Source organism: Pleurodeles waltl, chromosome 4_2, assembly GCF_031143425.1.
Source record: "Pleurodeles waltl isolate 20211129_DDA chromosome 4_2, aPleWal1.hap1.20221129, whole genome shotgun sequence".
In the NCBI taxonomy this organism is placed as follows: Eukaryota; Metazoa; Chordata; class Amphibia; order Caudata; family Salamandridae; genus Pleurodeles; species Pleurodeles waltl.
The window spans coordinates 929,628,550-929,648,309 of NC_090443.1; the positions used below are offsets into that span (position 1 = coordinate 929,628,550).

Here is a 19,760-nt window from a genome sequence, read left to right on the forward strand (position 1 = left end):
AGCGGCCACTAAATGAGCTATTTATCCAACAAAATAAGATTACAGATAAAAAAAAGTGAAATATTGGTCTTTGGAAAATAAAAAAATAAAGCAAAACAATGCTGTAACCGAGGCCATAGCATCCTGCTTTATACACCACTATATAATTACTTGTGCACATGGCTATCTGATAGTAACACTGAGATACCAATTGGCAACCATCACAAATAAAGATCCGCCTTAACATTTGCTATCTGCAGAATAAATGCAAAACTTAGATGGATGCCGTCCTCTTAGTAATAAGAGTCAAGTTTATTCCTTATCGGTCTCATACTCAATACATTCAACTAGAATTACTCCACTGCTGGATGCACTACAACGTAAAACTTCTCACTCCCAACCAATACCGAAAAATCCCTAAACCAGGAACTAGCATCCAACATAGCACTCGGTAACCTCAGCTATCATCACAAGAAGTAAAAAATGCAGATACTTTAAACTATCACCTCCAAGAACTGATGAAAGATCTGGACGGCCCCACAAATCCCTGGTCTAAGCAAATAAGTGAATCTTCAGCAGAAATGGAACTCACCCCAGAACTGAGCAACATAGACTCCAAAGCAGCTCTTAAAATCACCACAAAGATGCAATATAAGCCTATTTCATGTGCTAATGACTACCTCCTCTATCCAATTTACTAATGCAAACTTGATCAATGACATATTAAACACTAACAATGCAATGCTATTTGAATGAAACACTTAAAAGGCAAAACAGGCTCAGTATCAGAAGAATGTGCTTGCTGTTGTATCCAATAAAAACCCTGAGGAGACATGGGAGAATCATGCGTAAAGACTATTTCAATGCAGACTGTGCCTATCTAATGAATAAACTATACGTCATCTTTGTGTCATTGCCCCATGACCAAAGAGGAAAGATGGAGAAAGTTAACACCCGTTTTTAGGAAAAGGGGCACCTTTAGCTGCAAGGAGCCCTTCAAGTACTCTTTGAATGCCAAAGATGATGCCGAGCTTTGCCGGATTCCAAGTTTTTTAATTGGTTGTTTTAAAAAAATTACCTGCAGTATCTTGAAACTTTTAACAGATACAACAATCGAACCCTTCTTACTGCATCAATTGCTCTATGAATGATTTATGCATTTTTGTTACGATTTTAATTAATTAAATATGCTTTAATTCATTCTAAAGACGAGTTGCCTGATAATGACATTTTTTGCCCCAGCAAAGCCAATTACAATTAGCTCTTTGTGTATATAGTGCCGAAGATTTCAACTCAGTGCCTTTAAGCACTCAGTAAACCTGGACGCTTCAGTGGTTCCTCTTTGTCACTTCTTACCATAGATTCTTCCTGTGTACCCCTGAGTGGCTACAAACCCACTGGTGATCACATCAAGTGAGCTGGTGGTTGGGCTTACTTCTCATGCTTGATGTACGGGTCTGATCCCTTAGTCTATTAAGCAAATTCATTTTGTTAAATAGATCCCTCAGTTGCTGTTTTCCATCTGAGCTGGTGGATCTAGATTGCGCTAGATTGCCTTCAGATTAGCGGGGATATTCTACTGCAGGTACATCATTTATCTGTGAGGCTACGCTGTGGTGAATCGCGAGTCAGTACACTCTTCTGGAAATGTTTCTAGTCTCCTACATCGGCTTAACCAATGAGATTTGAGGATTGACTGTCACAACTTTGACCTTAAATTTCACAACCCTCACTGGAATTTTTTATTTTTTTTTAAATAATTTTTATGGCTGGCCTGTTATGAATGATGGCTTAACAGAGGAGACCGACGTTACTGCCATGTTTCTCAAGGCCCATGTGTGAAGTGCTTGTCCAGCCCAGTGGTTTCCTTTGAAATCTATGACTTATAGTCATGTTTCATAGAAACAAAACACAACACTACAGTCCTGGAATGTAACAAAATCTTGGCTGGAGCAGCACCTCAATCACGGACCTTGGAAACTTGATATTGAGGAATAGAATGTAAATAAATATGATTAGAAACACTGAAAATGTAAGAGGGCTGCAGGAAACTCAGGGCATGGGTTCCTAAAAGGCACTAAGTGCTTGAGCATATTACAAAATCTATACTTCCTGCCTTGTGAGTTTAACCTTTCCTCTTTTCACTTCACTTTGCAGCGTTTCTGCTTACTCACATTACTTGATGTGTGGCATGCATATGACTTCCCTCTTTAGTACTGCTTTACGCTCCAATTAGTTGCTGTACTCTACTCTTACAGGTAGAGTCACCAACTCAGAAGCACAACTCTTGTGCATTTATGAGTTGATGTGCTCGCAAGTGCTCAACAAACAAGCAGCTGTCTCATATTGCAGAGTAGCACTAGAGAGCACTGTACGCCCAGAGCAGCTCCCTAAGAACAACAGGGGGTGGAACAATGGAGGAGCATCTGACAGCAGGTCATCCAGGTGCTCAGTGTGCACAAGTGCCACGTGCATACAAGGAACTAGATATTATCACTTGTATCACGTGTCAAACATACTTCCACTATATCTAGGATTCTCATCATTATGCCAGCACTGCAGCAATAGACACAAATATGATCAGAATTATATTATGTTCTCCTCAGCACTTCATATCCCTATCAGATGCTAAAACACATTCAGTGGACGGGTATCTGGATATGTAGTCAAACCACCTTGAGGGTACATTTCATGCTGTTTCCTGGATTATCCATGGCTATGAATGTTGATCTCAAGTCCAAGTGATTCTTTGTCACCTGTCCTGTTTAATGTCTTCTTGGCTCCAATATTTCATATTAAGGGTCATGTAGTACAGCGCAAGGCATACGCTGACATCAATTGCCTACGTTAGAGTTTCTGGCTTGCACCAAGTTTGCCAAACTTTTTAATCTTGTTGATTTTGTGAGAACATCTTGCAGTTTGATGAAACCAAGATGGAAATAATGAGCTTTCGCCAAAGGTACTGATGCCCTAGAAACAACTGTGACATTAGCCCAGGTGGGGCTATAGCTAGCCCCTGCCACCAAGATAAGAAATGCACGCATCGCTTTTGATGTTGATACGAGTATAGAACCAAGCATTGGTTGTACAAATTGTGGGGGTTTTCAGCACCATTCCTAGAAAAAGATGACTACCACTACTGCACCAACATAATAAAACTCATATAGTAGAGGCAGCAATTATCTCCCACTTGGACTATAGTTACCGCCTCGTATGGTGGCATTCCTAAAACACTTGTGCACAGGCTTCAGTTAGCCCAAAATGTAGCTGTTAGAATGGTCTATGGTTGCTTCATGAGGAATCATGTTTATGAAGCTTGAGGGTTCCTGCACTGGATCCTCATGAAAGGCCAGGTCACCTTTAAAACAATATGCTTGGGCTTCAGATGTTTATTCAAAATGGCTATTCAAACTATCACTAGCCTAGTTAGTCCTTCAAGTTTGCTCGGACGCTCTAAAGTTCACTACATAATCACTCCTGCACTCAAACGTATGTCAAAAGGCAGGGACCATCTCTCCTTTCGTGCTGAGTGGATCTAGAACTATTTTCCAGATAAAGGCCCTGATTATAAGTTGCACCGTCCTGAGGTAACTGTGAAATTGCATGCGATGTCACTGTTACTGTACAATTATCTCACAGGTCTACTGTGCAATCACCAATAAAACCCCATGGATTGGGCAATTGCCGTATGGGGCCAATTTTTCTGGTCATAAAAGCACAAAGAATTTACCACTCCATTTGTTTTACCCCATATATTTACCGCTGCTAGAAGCATTTTCTGCTTTCCCATTTTACAAAAAAACATGGAATGAAGATTGGCTGCTGCTGCATTATGCACTTTCTCTGGACAGAATTAACTGTCTGGAAAACTGGGTCACCTTCTCTAACAGATAGTGAAAGTGGTTGTGGACAAACTTAGCAAGTCATGATCGGGTGGAGCGAAACTAATGCATGAAAACATGAATTAATTTATAATTAGTGCCAATTTAAATTCCTCTGCCAACTAAACATACTTCAAACATCTGAGCGAAGCACGTTTATTCTGAAAGCAGGTAGAGTCAATGGTGCTAGAAGCCCATTCAATCAATCAGCCTGTCCGCCAGGAGGATTTCTTAATAGTTAATAGTAAACATGAGAGATTATCTGGCAGTGGCCAAAAGTCAGGTAGAGCTAAATCTGTGTAAACATGGAGAGACACAATGTGAGCAAGAAATTAGACACTCCTGGAATAGTGTCCTTTAGATGTGTTTCCCAAGGAGTGGAAGTTAATTAAATTGCCACAAAAATGCACTGGTTCACTAGAGTGTAAAGTGAGGGTAGGGTTTCTACCACAATTACATGTGCATATTGCTTATTTGTTTACGTGCATAAAATAAACAAGCATTTGCAATGCAACGGGTCTTGCATTTGCTCGAGTTTGAGCAATTAGAGTTGTAAACCCCTAACCAGACTTTTCTTGCCACATAAATTGAAAGAAAAAAACAAGATTGATCGTGCTATGTAAAACCCAGTGCGATCGCACTGAAATTGAAAACCAAAAAACTGAGTGCGATCGCGCTATGGAAAACCCAGCCCAATCGCACTGCGTGGAAAATAAAAAGATAAAGTAGTGCAGAAACCAGGCTGAATGAATTCACATTGCACGTTTATTTTACCTCTATTTAGTAAAATATAATCTCCATTTGTGGACAACTTCAAGATAAAGTGACTTCCAAAGCTGCAATGTAAACATGGTAGAGAAAGGAGTCCGAAAATAGCAACGACCGAGGCATCCTCCCAGTGAAATTATCCCAGACTTTGCCTTGGAAAGGCCACAGACTTAGCCATCACTAACTCAATAATTAAATTGTACTGCCAGCAACATTTCAATAGTTCTTCTCGCCTGAGGGTTCCAACACATTTAAACAATAGGAAAGCCTGTTCTCTTTACAGCTCATAACTGCACCACAAACTCTTCCTTTATTCATAACAGCGAGATCCCCAGCGCGCTGATAGGCATTTCCTGTTGCTTTCGATGACAAGTTTTCTGTGCTCATTCCAAGCACTGGGGGGTTTAAAAAACATATCTGTCACGGTTCCGGTAGCTGGAGGGCCTAAGATGACACTGCGTGCAAACAATATGCTTTCGCTGCAAGGGGAACACGTTTATTCAGTTATTCAATTATTGCAACACAAAACAAGCTCGAAGAAGTGGGAGGGATTTGTTTCCCACCAGGCACACTTTTCTGTAAAAATCACATAGAGAATGCAAATGCACCCGACACAAACAAAACAAATTCATTTAGATAGGGAATTAAGATCTGTGAACTTATATTGAGATCCAAGATAGAGAAAAAGTAGTCCACGAACCATACGGAAAACAGCAAGCCTCGTATGTTTTCTGTACTTGGTCGATGCGCTGGAGGAGGGCTAACCACCGGAAAAGGCATGACGTATGCGTGCCTTCCACTAGTGAAATCAAGCCGATTCTAACAGGTAAGCCCACGAACCAATGAAAGACACTGACGTGACGTGGACGGGACTCCGAGCCCTTTTTAATTCCTAAAACGTCTCGCTAGCGAAACGCATGCGCAAGCGCATACGATGCAGGCTCGACCCTAAAAAGGGCTTGTTAGACCGGACAGCCTTAGGGTGGTCACCCCTAACTTTTTGCCTGCCTCCCTCCACTTTTTGGACACTGTTTTTGCTGGCTTTTAGACTCTGCGCACTTTACCACTGCTAACCAGTGCTAAGGTGCATATGCTCTCTCCCTTAAAACATGGTAACCGTGAATCATACCTGATTGGACTATTTAATTTACTTATAAGTCCCTAGTAATGTGCACTCTATGTGCCTAGGGCCTGTAGATTAAATGCTACTAGTGGGCCTGCAGCACTGGTTGTGCCACCCACTTAAGTAGCCCCTTTTCCTTGTCTCAGGCCTGCCATTGCAAGGCCTGTGTGTGCAGTTTCACTGTCACCTCGACTTGGCATTTAAAAGTACTTGCCAAGCCTAAACCTCCCCTTTCTCCACATATAAGTCACCTCTAATGTGTGCCCTAGGTAACCCCTAGAGTAAGGTGATGTGTGGGTGAAAGGCAGGACATGTACCTGTGTAATTTACATGTCCTGGTAGTGTAAAACTCCTAAATTCGTTTTTGCACTACTGTGAGGCCTGCTCCCTTCACAGGCTAACATTGGGGCTGCCCTCATACAGTATTGAAGTGGTAGCTGCTGATCTGAAAGGAGTAGGAAGGTCATATTTAGTAGGGCCAGAATGGTAATATAAAGTCCTGCTGATTGGTGAAGTTGGATTTAATATTACTATTCTAGAAATGCCACTTTTAGAAAGTGAGCATTTCTTTGCACTTAAATCTTTCTGTGCCTTACAATCCACGTCTGGCTGGGCTTAGTTGACAGCTCCTTGTGCATTCACTCAGACACACCCCAAACACAGGGTACTCAGCCTCACTTGCATACATCTGCATTTTGAATGGGTCTTCCCGGGCTGGGAGGGTGGAGGACCTGCTCTCACACAAAGGACTGCCACACCCCCTACTGGGACCCTGGCAGACAGGATTGAACTGAAAGGGGACCTGATGCACTTCTTAGCCACTCTTTGAAGTCTCCCCCACTTCAAAGGCACATTTAGGTATAAAACAGGGCCTTTGCCCTACCTCATCAGACACTTGCTGGAGAAGAAACCTGAACCAGAACCTGCATCCTGCCAAGAAGAAGTGCCTGGCTGCTTAAAGGACTCACCTGACTGCTTTCTACAAAGGACTGCTGCCTTGCTGTTGCCCTGCTGCCTTGCTGAACTCTTGTCTGGCTGTAAAAGTGCTCTCCAAGGGCTTGGATAGAGCTTGCCTCCTGTTCCCTGAAGTCTCAGGACCAAATGACTTCTCTTTTTCACTTGGACGCTTCGTGCGGCAAACTTTTCGACGCACAGCTTGTTCCGCGGCAAGAAAAATGCCGCACACCGATGCTGATCGACGCAACGCCTTTGGGACGACTGGAACTTCGACGCACGGCCTCGCAAGGACAACGCTGCCCGACCTCCAGAGGAGAAATCGACGCAACGCCTGCCGTGAGAGCGAAACTTTGACGCACAGCCCCGCAGAACGACACGCAGCCGGTAAACAAGCAGGAGAATCCACGCACAGACCCGGGACATCTGGTAATCCCCGCGATCCACAGAAAGAGACTGTCCGCGCGCCGGACAACGACGCATGACTTCCCCGCGTGAAAAATAACGACGCAAGTCCGTGTGTGCTCGGGAGAAATTGACGCACACACCCTTTTTCCACGTAACTCTTCTTCTGTGGCCCTCTGAGGAGATTTTCCACTCCAAACCAGGTACTTTGTGCTTGAAAGAGACTTTGGGGGTCATTCCGACCCCGGTGGTCAAGGACCGCCGGGGCTGGGGTTGACGGGAGCACCGCCAAAAGGCTGGCGGTGCCCCGCAGGGCATTCTGACCGCGGCGGTTTGGCCGCGGTCAGAACAGGAAAACCGGCGGTGTCCCGCCGGTTTTCCGATGCCCTGAGGAATCCCCCATGGCGGCGCAGCTTGCTGCGCCGCCATGGGGGATTCCGACCCCCTCACCGCCATCCTGTTCCTGGCGGTTCCGACCGCCAGGAACAGGATGGCGGTGAGGGGTGTTGTGGGGCCCCTGGGGGCCCCTGCAGTGCCCATGCCAATGGCATGGGCACTGCAGGGGCCCCCGTAAGCGGGCCCCACATAGAATTTCAGTGTCTGCATTGCAGACACTGAAATTCGCGACGGGTGCAACTGCACCCGTCGCACCCTTCCCACTACGCCGGCTCCATTCGGAGCCGGCGTCCTCGTGGAAGGGGTTTCCCGCTGGGCTGGCGGGCGGCCTTCTGGCGGTCGCCCGCCAGCCCAGCGGGAAACACAGAATGGCCGGTGCGGTCATTCGGCGGTTCCCGCCAGGCGGGCGGCTCCCGCCGCCCGCCGGGGTCTGAATGACCCCCTATGTTTGCTTTTTAAAGACTTAAGACACTGTATATCACTTTCCAGTGATATCTCTACAAATTCACATTGCAACTTTATTCGTTTTGACCTACAATTATCCTGATAAATATTATATATTTTTCTTAACACTGTGTGGTGTATTTTTTAGGTGCTATATAGTGGTATTATATGTTTTATTGCACAAATACTTTGCACATTGCCTTCTAAGTTAAGCCTGACTGCTCGTGCCAAGCTACCAGAGGGTGGGCACAGGATAATCTTGGATTGTGTGTGATTTACCCTGACTAGAGTGAGGGCTTTTGCTTGGACAGGGGGTAACCTGACTGCCAACCAAAAACCCCATTTCTAACAGGGCTTTATTCAGAATTCAATTCATACATGTGACAAATGGTATCGTTTTTTTAATAACTGATTTGATTCTGAGGCAGATCAATTTTGTTAACATTAATTTATCGGAGATGTGAGGAAGCCGGATTAACATTTTTGCGAGTGGAGAGTAGAGAATTTTCATAAAAAGAAAGCTGGAGAATGACAAAAGGTGTTTATATTTTATTTGAGTAAAGTTCCACCTCTTTGTGGTCAAGGAGGCCCTCCAGATGCGAGTGGTGAGTCTGATAGGCGCCTTCTGTTCCCAAGGAAGAAGTCCTCCTGAACTATAGTGATCAAATTAGACCTTTCAAATTGCCAATAGATTTTCATAAAAATTCAGTTCATATGTATCAGGCAGGTACAAAGCCACAGTTTGGTATTTTAGGTGAAATAACAAATGATTACAGCAGCCTTCAGTCCGCGTCTCTACCAATCTATCCGAAAAGCAATAAACCCTAGAACAAGTGTTTTTTTAGTGTCACTAGAACTCCCATGCTTCAACAGAGAACATCTTACACTTTTCCCATCATGTATTGTTTATTTTATATGCATAATTAGGTGCAACTATGATGAAAACAACTTATTCTCAACCAGTTAACTGTATATTAAAAACATTTAGTTGGATTCTGGATTATAAAGCTTGATTGCCTGTGGTTAAAAGAAGAGATCAATATTCAATTATGTAGTTAAAAATCCAGGAATTCTGAGAAAATATATTTTGTTAAAAAACATTTGCCCTCCAGAATTCCAAGATTTTTTAATGGTATTATCAGCGTAGAAGTCACGAACGGCCCATATTAAAATGTTGGGTTTCTGTGAAGAGAATGATATCTAAAACAACCTGGATGTTTACGTTCACACCCTGTTGAAGCCGCCACTGCATCGTTGACCTTTCAATGGGCCCTGATTGCCATTAGAATGTTCAGGTTTTTCTCGGGTTTCGTGAAGAGGGTTGTGTTTAAATAACGGGCAATGGTAATTTACAGTGTAAAGGATTAATTTCAGGATCTACATTGACTGGCAGGTTTACAGCCCAATCAGCTGGAGTAAAGCAAATCAGACTAAATCTTGGTGTCCTATTGGTGTCTGTGCAATCACACCCTCTACCTGTGAAATATGGCTTTTCAGTACTCTATTTTATTCAATAAAAGTGCACAAACATATAATTAGAACTTTAGATCTTAGTCTCTGAAAATGTTTAGTTGACAGGAAAGTATCGTCATAATCTAAATCTAAAAACGATACTACAGGTGATATAATTGACATTAAATAGAACTTAAACATTGGCATATTCTGTGACGTCACAGAACCCCAAATCAATTGCACTTTTTCCAAGTATATTTGCTGTCAGTGAACCGTTGGTATGTCTAGAAGTTGATAGTGATATTGCAGCCTTACAACTACATTAAATGTGTTTAAAGATATGTATTGCTTCTCAACATAGCTACATCAGCCTTTATTATCAATAGTTATCAATAGACTACTGCGGTGATACATAGGCGTTACCATTGATACTGCAGCCATAAAACTGCACTTAATGTGCATTGTGGGGGAGTGATGCCAGATGTATGGTCTATGAATATTTAAATTATTAAAATGAAAGCAAAGCTCGGGCTTGCCTCATGTCGTCCTTTTGGTATGGTGCAATCTGGCAGCCTTTGAAACTGGCGGCTTGAGGGATTGTGCCAAAGAGACAGGAAGTATCAGACATATATTGGAATTGTAATGAGACAGATGGGATATACGTCACATTTGTGATGGAGTAACCCCCTCAGCTACACACTAAGGGACTGATTCCGACCCTGGCGAATAGCCCGTCCGACGTATTATAAGTTCAATTATATCCTATGGAACTCATAAAATGGCGGGCGGGTATGGAGTATCCCATCCGCCGAGGTCATAATCAGGCCCTAAATCAGGTCCCTAGTTTCTGTTTGCCTGAGAGACACAATATATGTGAGACCACTGAAATTATGTGATTCTGCAGCCCAAAATAATGAATCTGCTGCATTTGCCATTTAATCCATTATCTTCTGCATACATAATATGTTGATCTAAATACAAATTGTTTGTAGCACAAGCGGATCCAAAGTCACTAAAGAAAAAATGCCAAACAAGATCCAGTACAGTGAGAAACCTGTTGCAAAGGTTAACTGCTCGCCTTTCAGTAGATAACTGCTGCCTTCAGGTGTAAAATAAGTACCAATAATTAATAAGATAAAAAATACTTCCAAATAATGCGTGCATTATGCCACAGAACTGCAGTGCCGCTGAATTTATGTATGGAACTCTGACTGACACAGAGGCTACCCTTACAATCTCCTCTGAGCTTCAAGGCGGTACATAATGGCACGGATTTAACTCTGGATTTCTACTCTGGTTTTACTATTCGAAGAGCTTTTAGCAGCACCGTATGAAAGTGACAACATAAAAAGAGCTACATATTTTCTACGCCTTTGGCTGAGGAGATGCTGTGTAAGACATACAATATTAGAAGTAGCAGCGAGAGTGACAGACAGTCTGGGGTGGTTTTCTCCCCAGATTAATAAAAACATAAAAATAAAACACTTAACCAATATGGGGAGACTATGATTCCCACTTAGATGTAATTTTGCAGTTTTTAGAAATCAAAACTTTCCAAGAGTAACCCCGAAATCTATGCTGTTGGTAGATTTCCAGACATATCCTGGTAAAGGTTTGTGAATTACATTTTTGAAGATAGCGTAATTATATGAAAGGGGCAACTGGCAACTTTCAAATTCTAGAGAAATTGTGCAATGTCAACCCCATCCCCTACCACCTCATAAAGTATGGGTGTGTTCCAGTACCTTTCTCACTCTAAAAATAAATTAAAGTGAGTCGTGACATGGCTGAGTCAGTCCCATCAGAACACGGATGCAGGGATTTGAACCTGTAGACTGCACAGGTCTGATTCCCACAAGAACACGGATAGAGGGGTTCAGACCTGCAGGCTGCGTGGATGTGAGCCCCACTAGAGGTTCAGGACTGCAGAATGCACGTGTGTGAATCCCACCAAATCACAGATAAAGGGGTACAAACCGGCAGAAGGCATGGATGGGTACGAGTCCCACCAGAAAACAGATGCAGGGGGTTCAAAACTGCAGACTGAACGGATGTGAGCCCCACCAGAACACGGATGCAGGTGTTCAAAACTGCAGACTGAACGGATGTGAGCCTCACCAGAACACAGATGCAGGGGTTCAAAACTGCAGACTGAACGGATGTGATCCCCACCAGAACACGGATGCAGGGGTTCAAACATGCAGACTGCACAGGTGTAAGTCCCACCAGACCACGGATGTGGGGGTTCAACCCTGCATGATTTCACAGGGGTAGGTCCCACCAGAACACGAATGCAGGGGTTCAAACCTGCAGACTGCACAGGTGTGAGTCCCACCAGATCACGGATGCAGGGGTTCAGATCTGCGGACTGCACTGTTCTGAGACAACCAGTACACAGGTGTAGTCTCAACCCGCAAAACTGCAGAGGTCTGAATCCCACCAGAACACAGGTGCAGGGGCCCAAACGGGGTTCAAACCTACAGTCTGCGCAGGACTGGGACCCACCTGATCAGAGTCCTATTTGATCACAGGTGCAGATATTCAAACCTAAAGACTGATGGACCGAGACCCACCAGATCAGAGTCCCATTAGATCACAGATACAGGGATTCAAACCTGCAGATCACAGGTCTCGCTGCGTGAACTCGACCCACTGGTCAACCCTATCTACAAGACTTCAATGTATGCAGCCAGTAGAGATTATACGGTCATTTAAACACAATTAGGATGCTCTGCTTTGAAATATAGAATGTTGTGATTTATAACAGACAGTTATTTACCAAAATAATGTATCCATATGGTCCCCTACTGAAATGCATTGTTAATCTCAATTTAGAAATGCTGTTCCCCTTTGAACTTAATTTGGTGGAATATGTATTTGAAAGGGCAAAAGGCGAAAAATGCACCAGAAATGACCAGCAATTGAGTTACAAATCTGGACACTTCTTTCAATACGAGATGGCTGGTGTGCACGTGGATGGCACTTCCGAAGAGTTTGTGGTATCCCAAAACATGTCTTTGCATTCAAACGCCAGCCCTTTATTTGTTTTCATGGCAAATACAGAACCACAAGTACCAGAAAACAATGGCTAAAACACAAGCGTGGATCAGCCACTCACAACGACGAGTGTCTACTTTATAGTCCCGTACTTTTAAGAAGTTCCACTACAGAAGACATTTTAAACTTTTTCCTACCTCATGTATGTTTCCCAGTAACCAGTGGCAGGGAGCTCCGGGAAAAGGCTCAAATGCTTTCAGCAGCTCCGTTCTTCTCTGACGTAGCTTTATTATCTTCAGCACCAAAAAAGTAACAACAAACACTACAACCAACTGGAATATCCGAGCGGCGTCCAGGGTCAGCCAGGGGACGCTGAGAACGCTGTCCAGAAGGTAAGCCATGTCCGGGGATCCTTGCGTCTTCTGCCTCAGGAAGGGCCGTGACTGGATCTCTTGGATCTGTGGAAAACAATACCTTTGGCAGGACGCCCTTGGACCTTAGCCACCGATGAGTGACGACACGCTCACACACTGCCCTCCAGTGTCCGTATTTCAGAAGGCAGCCAGGGAAGCCGGGTTTGGAAAATGATTTCTCTGAGCAGATTCAACAGTTTTCTTTAGTGTTTTCTGGGTTCGCAACCAGCGGTCTGACGTGTTCCTAACGAGAGGCCTGTTACACTCATTTTAATTATAAAAATAAACATTGGCAAAGCCAATAGGTCTGACGTTGATCATCAGCCTTTTGGCAATTCATGTTTTGTCAGGGTTTTGCGAAACCTGATTATGTGGGAATTTAAAGGTCCCTCATCAATCATAATCAATCTGCTACAAGAAAACTCCCTGACTCGGAAGTAAACTACTTTGTGTGTAGAAGTAGGAACGGTGTAACCTAGCTGAAGTGGGCTGAAACATTGACCCTCGATGGATACTGGAGTGGGACAAAAAAAAGTAGACCCTTATTTATACTTTTTAACACAAAACTGTGTTTGCGCAGTTTTGTGTCAAAAAGAATAGCGCCGGCTTAGGGCATTTCAGGATGTCAACTGGGCGCCAAATTTATGGAATGTCGCAATCCGGCGCAAAGGGTGGGCTAGCGTATTTTTTTTTTACGTTAGCTGGGTGGGGGTGGCGGTATGGGAGAAGGGTGTTTTGCACCACAAAATGACGTTAGGTTGGTTAGAGGCAAAAAATATGCCTCTAACCAGCCTAGCATCATTTTCTGAAGCAAATCCATCCATACCACATGACTCCTGTCTAAGAAAAGACAGGAGTCTTGCCCACCACCCCAATGGCCAGCAAAGGTGACAAGGGTCCCCTGGGCATGGCCATTGCACTCTGTGCATGTAGGGGGGCAATTTCAGGGCCCCAAATGGCATTTTGAAAAACTTAAAAAAAAATACTTACCTATGCTTACCCTATTTACCTCGGATGGGGTCCCCACATCCTGTGGTGTCCCTCTGGTGGGGCTGTTCCTGGGGCTTGGGGAGGGCACCTGTGGACCCATTCAATGGTGTTTGACCATGGAAATGGCTCCACTGAACCCCTAATGCCTGCGCTGACCCAGGTGTTAAATAATGGCGCTAAGCAGGCTTATCGCCATTATTTAGGCCACCAATATTGCACGGGAGGATAAATAAGGCGTAGGGTCTGAGAGTCATTTTTTGGATGGGAATGCCCTCCTTGCATCTCATTGACGCAAGGTGGTTTCACACATCCAAAAAATGACTTTAACTCTAATATTTTGGCACTAGACATGTCTAGCATCAAAATATAAACATGGAGTTAAGTTTGCACTGAATTAGCGTAAAAAATGATTCTATTTCAGCACAGACTGAGTATAATATAGTATAAGTATAATATGCCCCTTAGTGACACCAACCACAGACCAACCACAGACGAATGGATGAAGGTTGGCTGAAGCCACTATGTTATACACATAATTTTAGTAAAGTTTAAAGATCTTGGCTAACACAGATGTAAAAACGTCAATCAGTCTAGCACTGTCTGCAAGCTACTTGCCTTTGAGAAAAAAAATGAAAGAAGAAAAAAAGGAATGAAAAAGAAGGAAAGAAACAATGAGGGCAAGAAAATAGGTAAGAGAACATAGTAAAAGGGATAAAAGAAAAGGGAATGAAAGAGGAGAGAAAGAACGAAAGAGGGAATGAGAAAGGGGGAGATAAAAATTAATTTTCAGTTTATTTGACTTTCCTTAAAATTAGTTGTCCATGATTTGGCTTCTCAGTTTTCACTGTTCCACTAATTTACATACAGATAAGCTGATTACCATCGAACTGGTAGCTATTTTACAGACCAGGCCATAAAATATTGTGATCAGGAAGTACTTTCATATAAGGCGGGTGATGACCTGCACTTAATTTCCTAATCTCCTAGCAGAAGCAACTGCTCGTGAAAAATAAATATTTGCTTATAATAGAGCCAATGAAACCTAATTTAATGGTTCAAAAGTAGATATTTCTTAAGCTTCCAAGACTAACATGAGATCCCCAGCATGTTAAAAGGGTTATGAAAAGGGGTCTAATGAAAGAGAAGCTTTTAAGTAACCTGGTTATTAAAAGTGGTAGCTCATCAGGCGAACCCCGATGAGCTCTACATGATCGGATCATTTTGATTATTTTACTGACTTTGCACATACAGGGCCTCATTACGAAGCCTCACTGTGGCAGTCTTACCACCGCGGACCCGGCTGTAAAGACTGCCACAACATGAGTTGTGGGGCTTGGCAGACACCAAATCTCCACAACGCCTCCTGGCAGGCTGGTGCGGTCACATCGCCGCGGCTGGCGGTAGGCCTCAGCCTGCTGGCCGGATTACAATGCTGCAAACCACCAGGCTTTCCATGGCAAGGTGACGAAAACCCTGGTGTAAACGCACCCGGTGACAGGAATCCCTATTCCTGTTGTCGGCACACGCATCCCCACAAAATTCACATACATGCACACACACCCAAACCCATCCATACACTTACATACGCCCCCCCACCCCGTCATGCATGCATGCATGCATGCATTCACATACACACACCCCTCGCATACGCATACATTCACACAGACACCCCCATTCAATCGCATACATGCAGCACACACCCCCATTCACGCGCCTACATGCAGACACCCCCCCCATTCATGCGCACATACACATTCAATCACATACATGCACGCATTTACCCTTCCCCTCCCCTCCCCAGCCGCATACTCACCCTCATACTACACCCGCTCCGCATAGTCACACTCACGCACTCATACACGCAGACACGCACACAGACGCAAAATGCTTAAATGTTCTCTCTAAGTTAAGTCTGACTGTTTCGAGCCAAGTTCCCAGAGGATTAAGCACAGGCCAATTTACAAAATTTTGTAGTTCACCTGGCAAGGCTTACGGTTGTTGCCTGAGTGGGGCTTCCACTTCTGTCAACCAATACCCGAATTTCATACAAGGATGGGCACTAGAGCAGTACTCAAGAAGTGCCAGAACATGTAATGCTCTACTGGTACATGGAAACTAGAACTAAGATTCAGACCATTGAACTTGAGGATGTACCCAACAGACACAGGAACTAGTAAGTCCCTTCTGGTACATGGACTAGCACAAGAATTCGGAACAAGGTCAGAACTGTACTCCAGAACATAGAAACAAAACAAGTGCTGCCATCCCAGTGAATATGTTGTCAAAAGACCGAGGGGAAAATATAGAATTTAGGATATGAGTATAGAAAGAATATGCAAAAAGAAAGGTGACATTATGAGGAAAAGGAAAACACATAAAGCTGGAAAACATACATACAGATATATATATATATATATATATATATATATATATATATATATATATATATATATATTACCTAGTGGCAGTCGCCGCTAGGCTAGGTAGTTATAGTTAGACCCATGTTTCCATAGAAAAAGTGTTTTTTAACTTGCCTATATTTGTTTGCGTCGTTTGATGAATCTTCTTAAAAGTTTCTATAAAAAACAGTGTAACGGTGATTCTTGTTACGCACAGAAAGTTTTGGGGTGATCCATCAAGCAGGGGCTGAGAAAAACAGGGTGTCAAAAAAGTTGTGTTTCCCATGTTAATTCCCATAGGACCTTTAGGCACAACTACAGCCTGGACCACTGGATGGAAGTGCATTAAATTTAGCAGAACACTAGCTTTTGGTATGCAGATTGTGCTTTTGCTTATTTGGTATAAATCCGTTCAGTAGTTTTTGAGAAATTTAGGGAAATACATATTTGTATATCTCTGGCCACGGTGACTTTGAGATTATTTTGCAAATATTTCATGGAAATTCGTACATTTTCACGAATACACGTGCAAAAGGAAGCTCTTTAACTGGCTGACCGCAACCTGACTAGAAAGTTGCAGCTGTCATTTTATTTCACGGGACACGGGGTGCAAATCCTAACTGAAAGTGGCATAAGAGGTCAGGGTGAAGGTAACCTGACCCAAGGGGTGTGATATAGGTGTGTTGTAAGGGCAAATTATGGGTTTAACATAAGTTTGCGTCCCCATGTGCGATATTTGTGAACGTTCATGAATTTCTGTGAGTTTTAGCAAATTATTGACAAATGTGAAAAAAATTGAAAGAAAAGCCACAGACTCATTCATACACTACTTAGTTCACTCATACTTGCACTCAGAGACTCAAGCGCCCACTCACACACCCACTCAGACCCACTCATAGATTCACACATCCACTTTCAGACTCACTCAGACACTTAGGCACCCACTCACAGATCCACTGAGAGAGACAGGACCTGTGGCCTATCTGCATTGTGCATGGCCAAAGGCTGTGCATGGCGCAGGGTTCGGTGGTTATAAAGGCTTGGCTCTGCCTTGCGACCAAAAACAGCCACACACATCCTTCAGCCATGCGTGACAGGGATTGGAATAACGTATAGTAATTAAAATTACTTTACGTTAAAAAAACATAGAAATTCACTGAAGAAAACAAAGGTTACAGGGAAGTTATAGTTACAGTTCTTTCAAGTAACTATAACTCGCGCCCTAAGGTAACTATAATGCGTGCCTTCGCCTAAGCACATCTAATTACTCCAAATATTATATCATTGAGGAGGTCTTGTATGACAGCTTTGATATTAATACTGCAACATGTGCAATAAAATGACTGATAATAAAACTGTGTTTTGCAAGAGCGCCAATTATAGTTACCTTATAACGCGAGTTATAGTTACTTGAAAGAACTCTAGCTGTAACTGCTGAATTTCTATGGTTTTGGATGAGTATATTCAGAACCTAACTATAACGTCCTTGTAACCTGTGTTTTTTTCAGTAAATATATAATTACGTAGTTATAGTTAGAGTTCTTTCAAGTACCTAAAACTCACACCCTAAGGTAACTATAATTCGCGCCCTCAACATGCACAGTTGTCTCATCAATAGTTTTATTGTAAATGTTTTTTCAGTAAATTTATATTATATATATATATATATATATATAGCTTCCAACACTCCTTAAAATAACAGGAGACCCAGGACACCTCCAAAGTGCAATTTAATTTATTTCAGCACGAACAATTAACGCGTTTCGGCAACAGCCTTACTCATGGATACATCATTGTTACAGTGTTCCAAGCTAAAAACCCAGATAATAGTAAACATAAAAAACAGACAAATCTCAATTCCCCCACCAAAAGACACATACTGAGGCGACCATCTTAAAGTGCATCTATAAGTAAATTACACAGTAGTTTGTACCATAATCTTTTGAAATGTAGCTCTAATTTTTGTTCCAATCCATCAAAATCTTTAAATTTAACGTGATATCAATCTCCTGAGAATAAATAGAATAAAATCTAATTGCAAAAATACAAAAATATAAATAGAATAATTCATTACAATATAAAGGTATAATAAATATAAGTATTTTCAAAAATTTTAAATTCAATATCACTTATAAATCTTGAATATTAATACCTATGTTTGAATTATCCACATTAAATCCCATACGATCCAAATAGACCTGTACATTTGCAAAAGACTTTCTTTAGAAGATTTCATGCTGTTATAGTGATAATCACGACCTTTCTCATATACTGGAGCCTATCAACCCAAGTGGGTAGACGTACACATTCTTCTGCTGTAAAAACCTCATAGAACCCAAAAACTATTCCCTTAAATAAATAAATATCAAAAGGATCACCCCTACTCAAAGTGTTCTTCTAAACGGTCGCCTCCTTGAAAAAATATCAATTACCCTAGATGGATGCTCAGCTCTTCACTCGAGTTCAGCCCTATAGGTTCCAATGTTTCGAAGTCTATTATATATTTAGACTCTAAAATACGTAACAACCTCTCTCTGTCACCTCCCCTTCTACTAATCCTCACTTGGTCAATAACTACAAACTTCAGCAGATTCTCATTGCCAAAATGTTGGCTGAAGAAATGCCTAGCTACTGGGTAGTTTTTATCCTGATTCTTAATGGCTCGTCTATGTTCCAAAATTCTTTTCTTAGCATTGTGTATTGTACTGCCCACGTACAACTTCTCACACGGGCATATCAGACAATACACACAATAAGACGTATTGCAATTGTAATTACCTCTAATTGCAAAGCTGTCTGGCCTTCCTGGAACATTTAGTGTCCTACAACTATTGCTGGTTTTGCAGGCTTTACATTTCATACAACAGAAGAAACCTTCCATTCTTGTATTCTGCATATGTCCTTTCGATGTTACATCATTGCGACACAAGTTATCCTTGATAGATCTGTTTCTTCTAAACGTTATTTGGGGATTATCACTGACCAGTTGACCAGAACAGGGTCGGTCTGCAAGATATGCCAGCTCTTCCTAAGTAGTGAACGTATTTTGTACGACTGATTACTGTAAGTTGTAATGAATCTAATAGACTCACTTTCCTTCTCTCGCCTCTTGTTAGTTCCATACAAGACATCATCTCTATTCAACGTCACCACTTTCCGTTTGGCTTGATCGATCACTTTAGCCCCATATCCTCTATTTCTGAACCTCTCACACATTACTTTACACTCTTGGTGAAAATCGGCTTCCTCACTGCAGTTCCTGCGGGCTCTCAACAATTCTCCAAACGGAATACTACGTATTAGAGTCCCCGGATGTGCACTGTGAGCACTTAACAGACTATTACCAGCCGTTGCCTTCCTATACAGTTTGGACACTAATCTACTACCCCTCACAGAAATTTCTACATTGAGGAATTCAATGCACCTCGAATCCAGATGTTCAGTAAATCTTAGGTTACATTTGTTAGTGTTCAGATCTCGCACAAATTGCATAGCTGCCTCTTCATCACCCCTCCAAATTACAAAGATATTGTCAATAAAACGACACCACAGGACCACA

The 19,760-nt window shown here is 42.6% G+C and overlaps 1 protein-coding gene across 1 annotated transcript in view; it reads right to left on the reverse strand.

Moving 5' to 3' along the window:
- LOC138293482 (cytochrome P450 4B1-like) overlaps nt 1-12,941 on the reverse strand; it is a 407,245-nt gene extending 394,304 nt beyond the window's left edge. The window contains exon 1 of the mRNA XM_069232721.1: nt 12,597-12,941. Coding sequence (XP_069088822.1) covers nt 12,597-12,800 — 204 coding nt within the window. The 5' untranslated portion in view covers nt 12,801-12,941. The remainder of the gene's footprint in view (nt 1-12,596) is intronic.
- Nucleotides 12,942-19,760: the final 6,819 nt, after the last annotated feature.